Source organism: Eleutherodactylus coqui, chromosome 1, assembly GCF_035609145.1.
Source record: "Eleutherodactylus coqui strain aEleCoq1 chromosome 1, aEleCoq1.hap1, whole genome shotgun sequence".
NCBI lineage: Eukaryota > Metazoa > Chordata > Amphibia > Anura > Eleutherodactylidae > Eleutherodactylus > Eleutherodactylus coqui.
Window position 1 is genome coordinate 447,725,294 of NC_089837.1, and position 15,286 is coordinate 447,740,579.

Below are 15,286 nucleotides of genomic sequence, written 5' to 3' on the forward strand. Positions count from 1 at the left end.
GGAGGTCTGGTAAACGCACTCTGAGGTCTTCTGCACACGAACGTATTTGTGCACACAATACACAGTATATAGAACCCATTGATTTCAATGGCTTCATTCACTAGTGCGTATTTTTCAGATGCACACAAAAAAAATAGAACATGCTTTATCTTGGCGTGCATTTGTGCACCAAGGGTTCCCATAGAAGTCAATGGGAAAGGAGGGGTGGTGTGATCAAATGTGCACGCAAGGAGATGCGCCAAACACTGCGCAATTCTGCTGAAAGAAGCACAGATTGGAAACTATCCATTTCAATCTGTGTGTTTGCCGCACGCAAATGAAGATATCTTGCAGGCAAAAAAAAGTGTATTAAAATACCTGATACACCATTATTTTAGATACTATGAAAAAACCCTCCTACATCATAAAGGAATAATGCTGTACCCCAGTGCACTGCACATCGCCGACCAGCTTTGTTGTCTCCCAGACGAGATGATGTCACGACTGACCTACAGGGGTCTCCTCCGCATCACTATATAGCAACACTCCTCAAATCACGCCCTAAAAACTACAACTCCCGGCAGCCCCAAGAAAAAGAAGGGGCTGGAAGCGCATGCGCACTGAAGAAGGAGAAAAAAGTGGACTTTTTCCTCTCAGTGCACTAATACGGTGGGCGTGGCAAAAGCTCTCCGCAACTAAGCCCCTCCCCCTTCTCCGCGGCCGCCATGTTTATGGCAGAGAGACGATGACAGGAAGGAGAAGCTAGTGAGCGCTGCGTGAAAAACCGGCCGGACGAAGCGGACTGCGGGAGAGAAGCGGACGAGCGAGGACAGCGGTGTGGGCGCGCTCTCCTCCCCGGTGACAGGGCTGCTCGGTGCTCGGGACGGGGTGACGCAGTTCCCGGGGATGAAGCAGTGAGGCTCCGGCAGCGCCTGCTCCAGACCTCCTTCCTCCCTGCGGGGTATTTTTAGCCCGGGACAAGGAGTTGTCTGTATTCTTCTTCTGCCTCCTTGAGACGGAACTGATTAACCCCTTACCCTCTGGAGTGAAACTTTACAGCGTGCGGGGGGAGGGCAGCTCTACCCCCCCACAGTGCAGCCACCTACCGGAGGGCAACCCCCCATGCCAAGGCTGCCCCCTGCTCTGGATCTAACGGGAAGTATCCCCACCATCCTCTCCTCCAAGTTCCTGCGCTCACCGCTGTCATTGTCAAGATGTCAAACCCTGTGCCAGTGGATATGGTAAGATGCCAGCTTGTGTGCCAGCCCCTCAGGGGGCGCCGTATAGTAGTAGTTCTGTACCAGGGCCTGGCGTCCACTCCGCTGCCCCTTCCTGTAGTGACCTCTGGTAATGTGGCACCGACTGCCCCGTGACTGGTTCCTCTCTGAAGGGATTGTTTATGTAGTGCCGACCTATTCTGTAGCCTCGTACAATGTGTGTATCAGCCGCTCTCCGGTGCCCGGCGGTCCTCTGGGTGACCTGTACAACCCTTCCGGTGCCCGGCGGCCCTTTATGTGTACTGTACAGCCTCTCCGGTGCCCGGCGGCCCTTTGTGCGTACTGTGTGTCTCCGGTGCCCGGCGGTCCACTGTGTGTATACTGTACAGCCTCTCCGGTGCCCGGCGGCCCTTTGTGCGTACTGTGTGTCTCCGGTGCCCGGCGGTCCACTGTGTGTATACTGTACAGCCTCTCCGGTGCCCGGCGGCCCTTTGTGTGTGTGTGTACTGTACAGCCTCTGCAGACCTCTGTGTGTGTGTGTGTACTGTACAGCCTCTCCGGTGCCCGGCGGCCCTCTGTGTGTCTCCGGTGCCCGGCGGCCCTCTGTGTACTGTACAGCCCCTCCGGTGCCCGTCAGATCCTCTGTGTACTGTACAGCCTCTCCAGTGCCCGGCGGCCCTCTGTGTACTGTACAGCCTCTCCGGTGCCCGGCGGCCCTCTGTGTGTGTACTGTACAGCCTCTCCGGTGCCCGGCAGCCCTCTGTGTCTCTCCGGTGCCCGGCGGCCCTCTGTGTACTGTACAGCCCCTCCGGTGCCCGTCAGATCCTCTGTGTACTGTACAGCCTCTCCGGTCCTCTGTGTGTACTGTACAACCCACTTCGGTGCCCAGCGGTCCTCTGTGTGTACTGTACAACCCCTTCGGTGCCCAGCGGTCCTCTGTGTGTACTGTACCGCCTCTGCGGTCCTGTGTGTGTCTCCGGTGCCCGGCGGTTCTCTGTGTATACTGTACAACCCCTCCGGTGCCCGGCGGTCCTCTGTGTGTACTTTACAGCCTCTTCGGTCGTCTGCACTTCGTGTCTCCGGTGCCCGGCGGTCGTCTGCACTTCGTGTCTCCGGTGCCCGGCGGTCATCTGCACTTCGTGTCTCCGGTGCCCGGCGGTCGTCTGCACTTCGTGTCTCCGGTGCCCGGCGGTCGTCTGCACTTCGTGTCTCCGGTGCCCGGCGGTCGTCTGTGTGCACTGTACAGCCTCTCCGGTGCCCGGCGGTCGTCTGTGTGTACATCACACATACTGTACGTCTCTGTTGCCCGGTGGTCCTCTGTGGGTTATGGAAACAGTACATCTCCAAGTGTACAGGGGTCTTCTGTGTAAATACCATGTAGTATATGTCACACATACTGTATGTCTTTGGTGCACGGTGGTCTGCTCTGTATATGTCATATACTGTACGTCGTCTTTAATGCATCATGTAGTATAGATGGCATATATTATACGTCTTGCTACTTGGTGGTCCTCCTGTGTATAGATTACATATAGGGTGTGTCCTAGTCTCTGGCGGTCCTCCTGTGTGTAGATTACATATAGGGTGCGTCCTGGCGCCCGGTGGTCCTCCTGTGTGTAGATTACATATAGGGTGCGTCCTGGCGCCCGGCGGTCCTCCTGTGTGTAGATTACATATAGGGTGCGTCCTGGCGCCCGGCGGTCCTCCTGTGTGTAGATTACATATAGGGTGCGTCCTGGCGCCCGGCGGTCCTCCTGTGTGTAGATTACATATAGGGTGCGTCCTGGCGCCCGGCGGTCCTCCTGTGTGTAGATTACATATAGGGTGCGTCCTGGCGCCCGGCGGCCCTCCTGTGTGTAGATTACATATAGGGTGCGTCCTGGCGCCCGGCGGTCCTCCTGTGTGTAGATTACATATAGGGTGCGTCCTGGCGCCCGGCGGTCCTCCTTTGTGTAGATTACATATAGGGTGCGTCCTGGCGCCCGGCGGTCCTCCTTTGTGTAGATTACATATAGGGTGCGTCCTGGCGCCCGGCGGTCCTCCTGTGTGTAGATTACATATAGGGTGCGTCCTGGCGCCCGGCGGTCCTCCTGTGTGTAGATTACATATAGGGTGCGTCCTGGCGCCCGGCGGTCCTCCTGTGTGTAGATTACATATAGGGTGCGTCCTGGCGCCCGGCGGTCCTCCTGTGTGTAGATTACATATAGGGTGCGTCCTGGCGCCCGGCGGTCCTCCTGTGTGTAGATTACATATAGGGTGCGTCTCGGCGCCCGGCGGTCCTCCTGTGTGTAGATTACATATAGGGTGTGTCCTAGTCTCTGGCGGTCCTCCTGTGTGTAGATTACATATAGGGTGCGTCCTGGCGCCCGGCGGTCCTCCTGTGTGTAGATTACATATAGGGTGCGTCCTGGCGCCCGGTGGTCCTCCTGTGTGTAGATTACATATAGGGTGCGTCCTGGCGCCCGGCGGTCCTCCTGTGTGTAGATTACATATAGGGTGCGTCCTGGCGCCCGGTGGTCCTCCTGTGTGTAGATTACATATAGGGTGCGTCCTGGCGCCCGGCGGTCCTCCTGTGTGTAGATTACATATAGGGTGCGTCCTGGCGCCCGGTGGTCCTCCTGCGTGTAGATTACATATAGGGTGCGTCCTGGCGCCCGGCGGTCCTCCTGTGTGTAGATTACATATAGGGTGCGTCCTGGCGCCCGGCGGTCCTAGTGTGTAGATTACATATAGGGTGCGTCTCGGTGCCCGGCGGTCCTCCTGCGTGTAGATTACATATAGGGTGCGTCCTGGCGCCCGGCGGTCCTCCTGCGTGTAGATTACGTATAGGGTGCGTCCTGGCGCCCGGTGGTCCTCCTGTGTGTAGATTACGTATAGGGTGCGTCCTGGCGCCCGGTGGTCCTCCTGTGTGTAGATTACGTATAGGGTGCGTCCTGGCGCCCGGTGGTCCTCCTGTGTGTAGATTACGTATAGGGTGCGTCCTGGCGCCCGGTGGTCCTCCTGTGTGTAGATTACGTATAGGGTGCGTCCTGGCGCCCGGTGGTCCTCCTGTGTGTAGATTACGTATAGGGTGCGTCCTGGCGCCCGGTGGTCCTCCTGTGTGTAGATTACGTATAGGGTGCGTCCTGGCGCCCGGTGGTCCTCCTGTGTGTAGATTACGTATAGGGTGCGTCCTGGCGCCCGGTGGTCCTCCTGTGTGTAGATTACGTATAGGGTGCGTCCTGGCGCCCGGTGGTCCTCCTGTGTGTAGATTACGTATAGGGTGCGTCCTGGCGCCTGGTGGTCCTCCTGTGTGTAGATTACCTATAGGGTGCGTCCTAGTCTCCGGCGGTCCTCCTGTGTGTAGATTACCTATAGGGTGCGTCTCTGCGCTCAGTAGTCCTCCTGTGTATAGACGGCGCGTACGGTACGTCTCCTCCACTTCCTGCGCTCTCCGGCTCATCAGAGATCACTTTGCTTTTATGTCCTGACCTTTCCCAATAATGGGATCACGGCTCTGCATGGCGTCGCTATGGAAGGAGTCTCTGTAATCGTATTATCGTCTATTAGCATTATCATACGACAGAGGAGATGTGTCCGTACTGATGCCTGCAATAGATACAGCATTGTTCTGAACAGTTCTTATTGTTGGCCGTCCGTGTGCCGTATTGTGCCCGCCGCCGGTGGTGGGAGAGATGAAAGACAACATCTGACGTTACACCGGATCGCTAGGGGCTTCTTCTCCACATCCCTCCCGCTGGGGCTGCTGATGTAATCTCCCTTACATGTCCGCTGGGGCTGATATGCTAGGAATCCGGCTGACCCGTCCGTATGTGGGAGGAATGCGGGGAACCCACACTGGCGTGACCAGAACAGACAAACACCGGTGAACTCCGGACTGCGGGGGAATGTTAATGATCGCTGGCGACTCTGCACTGGTTGTTGTCAGCCTATTGCCCTCCAGCTGCCATACTGCATCCCTCCCTTTACCCCGAGGGCTCATTCACACTGATATATGCAGGATTTCTCTGCATGTACATGTGCGTGTTGCATACATGTTTGTGTACGTGTGTTTTTTGTTTTCACGTCAGTGTGTCATCGTTTTTGGCACTGTCTTCTAACTACATGCATTTAAAAAAAAACAACAAAAAAAACAAAACGTGCACACGCATCTAACATCCATGTTTGTTGCTGTTTTTTAAATGCTCCAATAGCCATTCATGTCAGATTATGGTCCGTGAAGTGAAGAACCAAACGCGGACATGCAGCAATCTTTACACGCAAAATTGATTGCATTAGAAAACAAAAAAAAATTTAAAAAAAGGATGTCTGAATGCACCAATTTAGGCCAGATTCACACGAGTGAGCGAGAGAAACCGGCCCGATATCACGCTTGCTAACGTGTATTTGTTCACGCCGACGCAAGATGGTTTTCATTCAGAAATGCCTCGCTTTGCTCCTGTAAAATTGCGATCCTCAGGTGAGTTTCTCGCCCGGCAGAGGATCGCAAGTGTTTCCCGTTGATTTCAGTGGGAAACATCACATCTCACGGCATGCGAGTGCCATGCATTGTCTTTACGACCCCACTGACAACAATGGGCGAGGCATTCCGCGGGACGCCAAAAGGTAGAATATGCCGAGATTCTTATCCTCGTAGCATCACTGCGAGAAAGGGGGAAAAAAAAATCACTCGTGCCGCCTGATGGGTCCATCAGTAAAAATACAGACGGCACATGGACAGAAAGTACGCCCGTGTGAATGAGCCTTATGGTTTCCAACCTGTAGCTCTCCAGCTGCGAAACCTCTGTACTGCCCCCCTCTACTACAGTGGTTACCCACTTGTAGTTTTGCTATAGCCGTAGAGCCACAAGCAGGAACCCCTTGAGTAGAGGGAGAGTCGGTGATTGGTACATGCTGAGAATGGAGTTTTGTATCAACCGGAGAGCCAGAGGCTTGGAGTACAGGGAGCATTAGTGATTAGTACATGGTAGGAGTTGTGGTTATACAGATGGAAAGTCACCGGTTGGAAACCCCTGGAGGGGTAGAGGGGGGGTCAGTGTTGAATACATACTGGGGGTTGTAGTTTTGTAGCTGGAGGTTCACAAATTAAAAACCACTAGAGTAAAGAGAGGGTCAGTACATGCTGGGGGTTGTAGTTTTGGGATAGCTGGAGAACCACAACTCGTGTATCTATAATATGTCGCTGCAGTTTTAGACTTTATTATTGGGTGTTACAAGAAGGCAGTTTGTATCTGTTACTGTAGTGGCATTTGGTGTGTGGTTTGACCCCATTGCGGTACCCTATAAGTACGGTTGATGCAGCGTCTTATCACACAGTCTGAGGGGAAGTAAATCCACAGTACACAGGGTAACGTGACCAGTCAGGGTTCGTACAGTTTAGGTTTGTCTTCCTATTGCTTCATGTATCAGCTGTTTGTATCTGCAGTGCAGGTTTTTTCATAGTGATCTCTGAAATCTGTTTACGTCTCTCTAAAGTTCCTCCTTGCAGCTTTTACTGTAAAATCAGTGGGAGATCAGAAGCCGATGTGGTGGTCTCTACTCCACCAGGAGATGATAGCGATCATCCTCTACAGCCTGTTGTGTCTGCAGAAATGCCGATACTGACTGGTTGATACTGCTGCCTTTTATCTAACATGGGTTTGATACTATCTGGCTCTTCTTAAAGGTAGACTAGATTAGATCAGTTACACAAAGCAGCATTCCTTAAAGGAAGTTTCTGTTAGTAGGAAAAAATTCAATGGGCAGGGAATGGGTTAAAAAAACAAACATTCACTTATTGAAGGGGTGATCTCCCTATCCACATCATAGGGGCTAACTTTTGAATGGCGGGGATATGATCTCTTGTCCCTCCCCACTGATTCCTAGAACGGGGTCTGGCACGTCCCGAAGTGAAGGTGGCAGCGGTGACGTGTGTCTCCACTCATTCCTGGCGTTATTGATGGTCAGGATAGGTCATCAATAGCTGATCGTCCAGAATCCCCACTGATCAGCTGATTCTCTGGCCCACTGTCACTGCAGCGGGGCCAGACGTTAGTGGTCAGGCCTAGAAGTGTAGTAGACTGCTTCACTCCCATTGAAATCAATTGGAGCAATTCCTCCTGTTACTCCTCCGGCTCATCATTGTGGTTGGAGGTGTAATAGGAGGCATCGCTTCTATTGATTTCAGTTTAATGAAGCTGCCTATCACGAGTCTGCTCAGACCACCGATGATGATGATGATGACGACGACTGGCTCCACTACACTGACTGGATGATGAGCTGATCGAATGGCATTCTGAGCAGTGGATCTCGCCGATCAACTAGTGATGACCTATCCTGAGCGGACATCAATTATAAAAGCCTAGAATACTCCTTTAAGCGGGACTCCAGGAGATAGCGGAGTGCAAGTGCCATGGCTCTCATTTCAGGACGTATTAGAGTATATTCTTGGGATTGGTGGGGATCCCAGTGTTCGGACCACCAACAATCCAAATTGTATCTCGTATCCTGTGGAAAGGGAATAACTTTCAAACATCGTTTTAAGGGTTTTCTTGGACTAAACCTTTGATGACTTATCCTTGGGTCTGGCATTTCAGATCCCCACCGATCAGCTGATTGAAGAGGCCATAGTCCTCGGGTGAGCGCTACCGCCTATTCTCAGGCCTGTGACGTCATGTTCATACAGCCTGAGAGCAGCCTAGCCCCATTCAAGTGAGTGGGACTGAGCTGCAATACCAGCTACTGCTGCTGTACAGTGTATGGCACTATGGCTGGCTTGGACTGAAATGACAGTGGCGCTCACCTGAGTACTGCTGTCATTTCAGTTAGCTGATTGATGGATATCTGGAGTGCTGGATCCTTGCCAATGAGCTATTGATGAGCTAAGCTTATCAGTAGGGTAGTCCTGGAAAACCCCTTTAAAGGGGTGGTCCGGGACTTTTGCTATGGATAACCTCTCTTCGGGAAAGGTCACTAATAGTTGAGAGGTGGGGGTTAGCTGCTCGGGCTCTCCAGTGATCAGCTGATAGCTCTGTCCACGTTTCAGTGGCCTGATTCGGTAGTACAGCATAGCCACCATTTAATTCAAAGAGAGCTATAATTGTAGAACCACACCAGGCTGCCTCTGCACTGTTGACAGTACTTTCTGTATCCAGTGCTGTTTGCACAGACAGTAGGTCACGTGATCACATGATCAACTATTGATGACCTATCTCGAGGACAGATCATCAATGGTAAAAGTCCTGATCCCAATATGGGATGTGCCAATCGACACAAGTAACTGTACCTTTTTTTTCTTCTTTGTCTTTTCAAACACGAAATATCTCACTTTATGCACTGAAAAATAGTGTATATGAAGGAGCCCTGAGATCAGCTTGCACCCTAGTTTCTGCAGTACACCACTGAACACTATATAGTAAAACCTACAGACTCTGTATAGTTCTACTAACTTATCAGCTCCTCCTGCACCACCCCCATGATTTTCCGGTTCAGGACCCACGACCCCTTTCCCAGAGGGACTTGGAGCTGTCACGTGCTGTTCATTATACATGTGTCCCCCTCAGCCAATCACTGGCTTCCTGGTAGTATCCCCCCCCCCCCCCCCCCCCCCCCGAAGCTGTGATTGGCTGAACGATCACATGTACAATCAGTGGCATATGATTGCTTGTTCCAGGACCGGAGCTAATATGTTGTTCTGTTGGAAAACACCCTTCAAAGGCGGCTGTTGTGTTAAAAAAGAAATATTCCTTTTTGAATTAAAATATTTGGTGTGACCCTCCCCAGTTACTACTTCTTTATGGCAGGTCTGTCCTTGTGGTATCGTGTGCCATCAGTCCTCCTCTGTGCCGGCTGTCAGCCTTGGAGTATATGAGAGAGATGTGAGCTGTAGACGTGTAATCGCCGTCCTGAACGTAATGAGTGTCGGATTTATCAGTCCCAGTAAAGTTTTATGTGTCATAATCCCCTGCTGATTTGTGTCGTTCCTGGGCCATAATAAAACAGCACTGCAGTGTTATATTGTGCCGTAAGCACATGACGGCCCCCGAGACTGACGGATCCTACACCGTCCAGCCCTTGGGGGACGGCCACACAAGGCGGCTCCAAATAGTGCGAATGTCAGACTTCAGCCTCGGTGTCCGTGGTGCAGAATTTAAATTAGCTGCATGTCCGCTTTATGCTGCAGATCTAAAGGGGTATAATTATATATCTCTCTCCCGCTGTGTCCAGCACTGCTCTGGGACTCCCCTCTGATGTCACCGGTACAGGCTTCCCCAGCCTGTTTACAGGATGTCACCAGCTCTGTCATTGGCCGCAGCGCCTGTGACATCCCAGACATCAGGCCTGAGTATACATACGCTAGTTACTTTACTACATTGGGAAGGGGCTTTTACCAAAAAAACTAATCCTACTTGGGAAAACTCCTTTTAATCCCTTCTAAGGGTGGCATCGCACAACAGCATTTTTTTGGAAAGTGCATTTTGCAGTTTTTTTGAGCCAAAGTCGGAAGTTGATTTAAAAAAGACTACAAAGGGGAAGGACCTGTACGTCTCCTTCCTGCTGGATCCAATTCTTGCTTTGGCTCAAAAAGCTGCATCAAAAACTGCAAGTGCGGGGTTCCAAAAAAGGGCTGATTATGAAGCTGCCCCAAGGAGGGGGGTGAAATCGACATCAGTATTCAGATGTAATAAATGTGGATTTTGCTGTAGACTTTTGACAATGGTGATGATGGCATATTCTATTATTTATTCTTCCACAATTTCATACAGTGTGAAACCTCCTAGTTCATGAATGCTGTTCTCTACAGGAGAAGCTGTAAGTGTTTGCACACAGGGTCGCTGTATGATGTGCGTGGGGTATGGAGGCCTATAGAGCTACAGAGCGGGTCTCTTCTAGACACAGGACTTGTAGAGAGAATATCTCCGTACATAAGACATCAGCGCAGCGTTCCCATCAGCAGTCATTGTGTTGGTGCCTTACTATGGTCATGCAGGAACCCTCAGGCAGGATGGTCATGTACTTTTGGGGTGGCCGTTGAAAGGGACCTGTCACCACCTTTTAGCCTAGTGCTACTATAATGACCAACACCTTCCCCAAACGTATGCAGTCTGTCCCCTACATGTCATCACCAGAGGCCTGAAAGCACAGACTGGCGAGTAATGTGTTAATTTCATAACATATCCTCATTTGTGCATTTCGCTGCACATTTACAGTAATCTGATGTCAAATCTGCAACTATTGGCATTCATGGCACATTTTGACTTCCCCCACTGAACTCAATGGGGAACCTGCAACCAAGCTGCAGTGTAAATGGACATGCTGGGGACTTAAAACCGGCACGGCAGGTCCGTTTACACGCTGGATGATTTTTGTAAATTCCTTGCTACTATAACATGTTGCTTACGATCAGCATGCAAATCCATGACAGCAAGTAGCATTCTTTCTGTCCCCTTGGTGCGTGCTCACATCCATACCAGTGCAGGCACACGCGTGTGCAGACTGTCCCGTGGGATAATGTATCTCCCGAGGTGCATCATGTATTTCTGTACTGCTTTGTATCCGTGTGCTAATGGTCCGCTCTGGTATGTATTTGCTGAATACACGCATTGTTTTTTGCTTTTCCATGGTGTATCGTGAATCGGGGCATTTATGTTAGAAAACATTGTCTTGTGATGTACAAGCCGTGTATACAATGTGTCATTATCATGCAATTAAACTCAGAACTCCCACCGTTTGTATTATTCATTGAGCTGCGGTAACGGGATCGCCGGTAACAAAAGTTTACTGTCCTCTGGTCTTTTGTCCTGTTCTCGCCGTGTTTAAGCACTTAAACCCCTTCTTGTTTTGTGCGTCCCTGTTGGGGCGGCCGTCGCCGCGGCTCTGGATGACAAACATGACTCCGCTGCTAGAAAACGAAGCGGCTGTGATAAATCAGGGAAATGGCTGGGAATATTGTTCTAGTTGTGCCGGGCTTTAAAGATGGATTTGTTTTCCTTAAAGGGGCGGTCTGCGTCTTCCAAGTAAGTGGAGTGTGGAGCGTGTCTGGGGGGCTGTAATCTGCAGTAAGTTCCCCTGCAGCTCCAGCACTGTATCACAGGAGAGTTCTCTAGTAATTGCTCAATTGTGGAGGGGCTCGCTGACCTTTCTTCATTGCCCATGAGTGCATATCTTAAAGGAACACTGTAGACCAAACACTTGGGCAGGTTAACTAATCCCGTCTGTTATAGACAGCACAAATAACAGGTGGCTATGCTCATTAGAAGTCGGTTAATGAACTATTAAACGATCATATGGAGCACTATTGCTTTGTCAACACAATGTTTTAGGACATGTTCTTCATTTCAGTCCCGTAGACCCGGGTCACCTATTGGAAGGCAGCATCACTGCCGCAGAGGTATTGTTCCATCTTCCCTACTTGCATATTTGTATCCTCACACACCTTCTAGGTGTCTCCTTAAGGAGAGCGATGATACCCCTCCTGACCCACATCTATAGGTCTCCCACTAGCCAAGCTCGAAACCTACTGCCCACTGATGAAGGGCAATCATGGTTATTCTGGCTTTGGCTCACAATTCCCAGTCATTGTTCTACGACTTGTTTAAAAAGTCTGACATTGACTTGCAGGGATGCTGCCTTCCAATAGGTGGCGCTGCAGAGGTATTATGCAAACGGAAAGTTGGAACACTTCCCAGAGGAGCATGGCCGGCCCTGTAAGTCTACACACACCTTCTAGGTGCTCTTCTTAAGGAGAAACTATACCCTTCCTCTATGAAAGATCTTTCATTTGACATCTGACAAGAATTTTTAAAGGGCCACTCCAGTTTTCATTTTTTTTTTTTACTTTTATTTATTATGTAGCTCTTCCTCCTGTATATGTAAGTGAGCTAGTGTTACCTTGTGTGGTTATTACTTTCTCTCCGAGCCCTCCAGCCTCTTTCTCCTCAGATGGTCATGTGATCTTAGTTCTGACCAGCTGATACTTACTTGGGGTTGTGTTCAGTTCCTAGGTGTGTCTGTATTTCCTGCGGATCTCGTTAAAGGATAATCTTATAACATGATGGCACATTGCTTATGATAAGCCATCATTCTGGGATGTGTTGGTGTCCGCCCTCTGAGCCCCCACTGATCCTGAGAAAGAAGGGAGCACCCAGCTGGTATAGCGCCACAGGGCACTGCCGCTGGCCATAGTCTTCTTTGAGTCGGGCAGCGCCCTGCACAGTAGATGGCTGATGCATTATTATTAGGGGGACGCCGTGCTACACAGTGCCTCCTCTTCATGGACCCCCCGCTGAGCTTCGTGATGGCACGTTATGCTTATTCAGGTGAGGGGAGTCTGGTTTTGGTCTGAGAAAAACTGTGTTGCGTTTTTTTTCTCTCTCCCTTTCTTCACCCGCACTGCTGGTCGGTAAGACCACCCGTCTGCGCGGTCTCTGACTATACGGGTCAGCGTGCCGTTAGTTACAAACACGGATGGGAAAATTGCCTGTGCGAATAATGGCCTGTTTGAGCGATAATCATTATGTGGAAATGAACAAAAGTGAGCGATTCTTTTTAAGTCTAAACGCGAGCCAGCGACGTACGAGAATTGTTTGCTCATCAGTCATTCAGTTTCAGCAGAACTAAAAACCATGGTTGACTTACACCTCTCGTTACGGTTAAACGCTCCCACTGTATAACATAGAATATGAACGATTCACAGTGGGGATCGGCCTGTCTGAATACGCTGCGCGAAAAGTGCGAACAAGTTAGCGGTGATGTCACTAGCTAGTTAAAATAAGAATTGGCTCCTGTAAAAGGAGCATTAGCCCTAAGCAAACAATATACTTACCGTATATACTGGCGTATAAGACGACTTTTGAACCCCGAAAAATCTGCTCTGAAGTCGGGGGTCGTCTTATACGCCGGTAATACAAAAAAAAGAAAGTGTCAAAAAAAAAAAATCATTACTCACCTCCCCCGGCGTTCTGCGGCGCTGCTGCAGGCTGTCGCTCCCTCCTGGTCCCCGGCAGAGCATTGCTTTCTGGACGCAGGGCTTGAAATCCCCGCCTCCAGAAAGCTAATACTGCGATTAGCTAACACACGCCGTCAGCCAATCACAGCCATTCAATGACATCATTGAATGGCTGTGATTGGCTGAAGGCACGTGTGTTTTCTGGAGGCGGGGATTTCAAGCCCTGCGTCCAGAAAGCAATGCTCTGCCGGGGACCAGGAGGGAGCGACATCCTGCAGCAGCGCCGCAGAACACCGGGGGAGGTGAGTAATGATTTTTTTTTTGCTCCGCTGTATTCCCGGCGTATAAGGTGACAGTTGGGGGGTCGTCTTATACGCCCCGTCGCCTTATACGCCGGTATATACGGTAAAGGCTGTTTCCTTTTAACCACATTTATCCCCCAGCTGCAGGTTAGGGTTAAATGTCTAATCATTGTGGGTCCAGCTGCCGGGACCCCCAGTGACAGAGTGCAGCCCACCCGAATGCCCTCTATGAATCCAGTGCTGGTGCGCATTCACTTCCTTGGGATGAGAGGAGATTGATGTGCTCGGTCATCTCTATCCATCCCATAGACGTAAATGGAGCCGCGGTTCTAGTCACATGGAGCAATCGGGTGCGCTGGACTTGGTATGACTGGGGGTCTTGCACAGTTGGACCCCCAGTAGTCATACATTTATCCCATTGATGGGGGGATTAATGTCTTTCAGTGGGTAAACCTCTTTAATTGACATAATCAGTTTTAAATACATTCCCTGTTTCGGCCCAAACACTCTGCCTTCAAGCGTCATCCCCGCTGAAGCCGTATTGTGCAAGTCTTTAAAGGCGACCAACTCGGACGCAGAATAATGTGTAAATCCCGACGGCTTCATTGGTTATGCGCTATTGAATGTGTCGTTCCCCGGCGTGTAAGTAAATAAAGCCGGCTCTGGACAATGGGGATCAGAAGAAGGTACATTTGGGTAACGGAGTGTGAGGTCAGGCCTACCAGTTGTAAATAGTGGGTTATCGCATACCCCGCTGGTTACTGGGGTAGAGCTATTGATCTGCCGCCGCCCCGTGTAAAAGCATCCATTAGGCGTCACGCCGGGAGGGAAGAATAAGAGCTGGGTGGAAGAAGCAGAAGAATGTGTCCCCCCTCTTACTCCGAGGAGAGCTGGTTAATGACCCGCCGCGGAGAATGGCAAGTAATGCTTGATGTGTCATTAATAGGACATGTATGATAACTGGCTCCGGGCCCCTCCGCATGTAAGGAGGTGGGAACGACGTGAGAACCCTATTCATATTGATGTGAGAGTTCTTCGCCATTTGTAGTCGTGTTTTTGTGTTGCGCTCACGTAGCGGCGCTGAGTTTGTCATTTAACTCCAAGGCTGTAAGCTTTTGGATGCAGTTTGAATTTAAAACTTTGCTGGTTTGTTGGCAAACTTCTATATTGTGAGGCGTACCGAGAGGCCCCACAATGCATCGCTTTACATTTTAAGGCCTTATTTACATATCTGAGAAAATCCCGTGAGTTCTTTGCTTTTTGTGCTGCGCACAGAACTCGTGTGATGTATTAACCCATTGGGAAACGCACCGATAACCAAGAAAAAGGCCACAATAAACAGCACCTTTTTATGTCTTGCAGATTTCAGGACTATTTATCGACTGCCAGTCCCGTGTGAACATAGCCTTACAATTTATTTTTTTGTCCCCGGGTAACCCCTTTAACTGCCAATACAATACGCCCGTCTGAATGAGGCCAACAGGAGAAAGCAATCTTCTTAGATCTGCTCCTCTAATATGGCCATTCTTGAGTCTGCTGTGGTATATATTATTTCAGGCGGTAGATGCCTTCCCTCTGGGCTCTTCCTGAGGTTTCTGGCTTACAAGTTTATTGTCACAAGTTCTCGGTTGGATGGGAGTTCAATTCATGTCCGGCCGCCCACATTGCATTGTGAGGGTCAAAAACTACAGCTGTTTGACATAACGACTCTTGGGGATTGACATGTGGCTTTCTGCTTTTGATATCCCTTGTATTTCAGAGCGTCTATTTAGAGATATTGATCCCATTTTGTAATTTCTGAAATGTGTAAGCCACCATATGAGCCGTACAGTCGTCCTCCTGGTGACCATGATGAGTCTTGC

At 50.4% G+C, this 15,286-nt stretch overlaps 1 protein-coding gene across 1 annotated transcript in view; it reads left to right on the forward strand.

The window, feature by feature from the left end:
• The first annotated feature begins 676 nt into the window (after positions 1-676).
• The window catches only part of UBL3 (ubiquitin like 3), a 116,652-nt gene continuing 102,042 nt past the window's right edge, over positions 677-15,286 (forward strand). Inside the window, exon 1 of the mRNA XM_066583147.1 lies at positions 677-1,220. Within this exon, the coding sequence (XP_066439244.1) occupies positions 1,194-1,220 (27 nt within the window). The 5' untranslated portion in view covers positions 677-1,193. The remainder of the gene's footprint in view (positions 1,221-15,286) is intronic.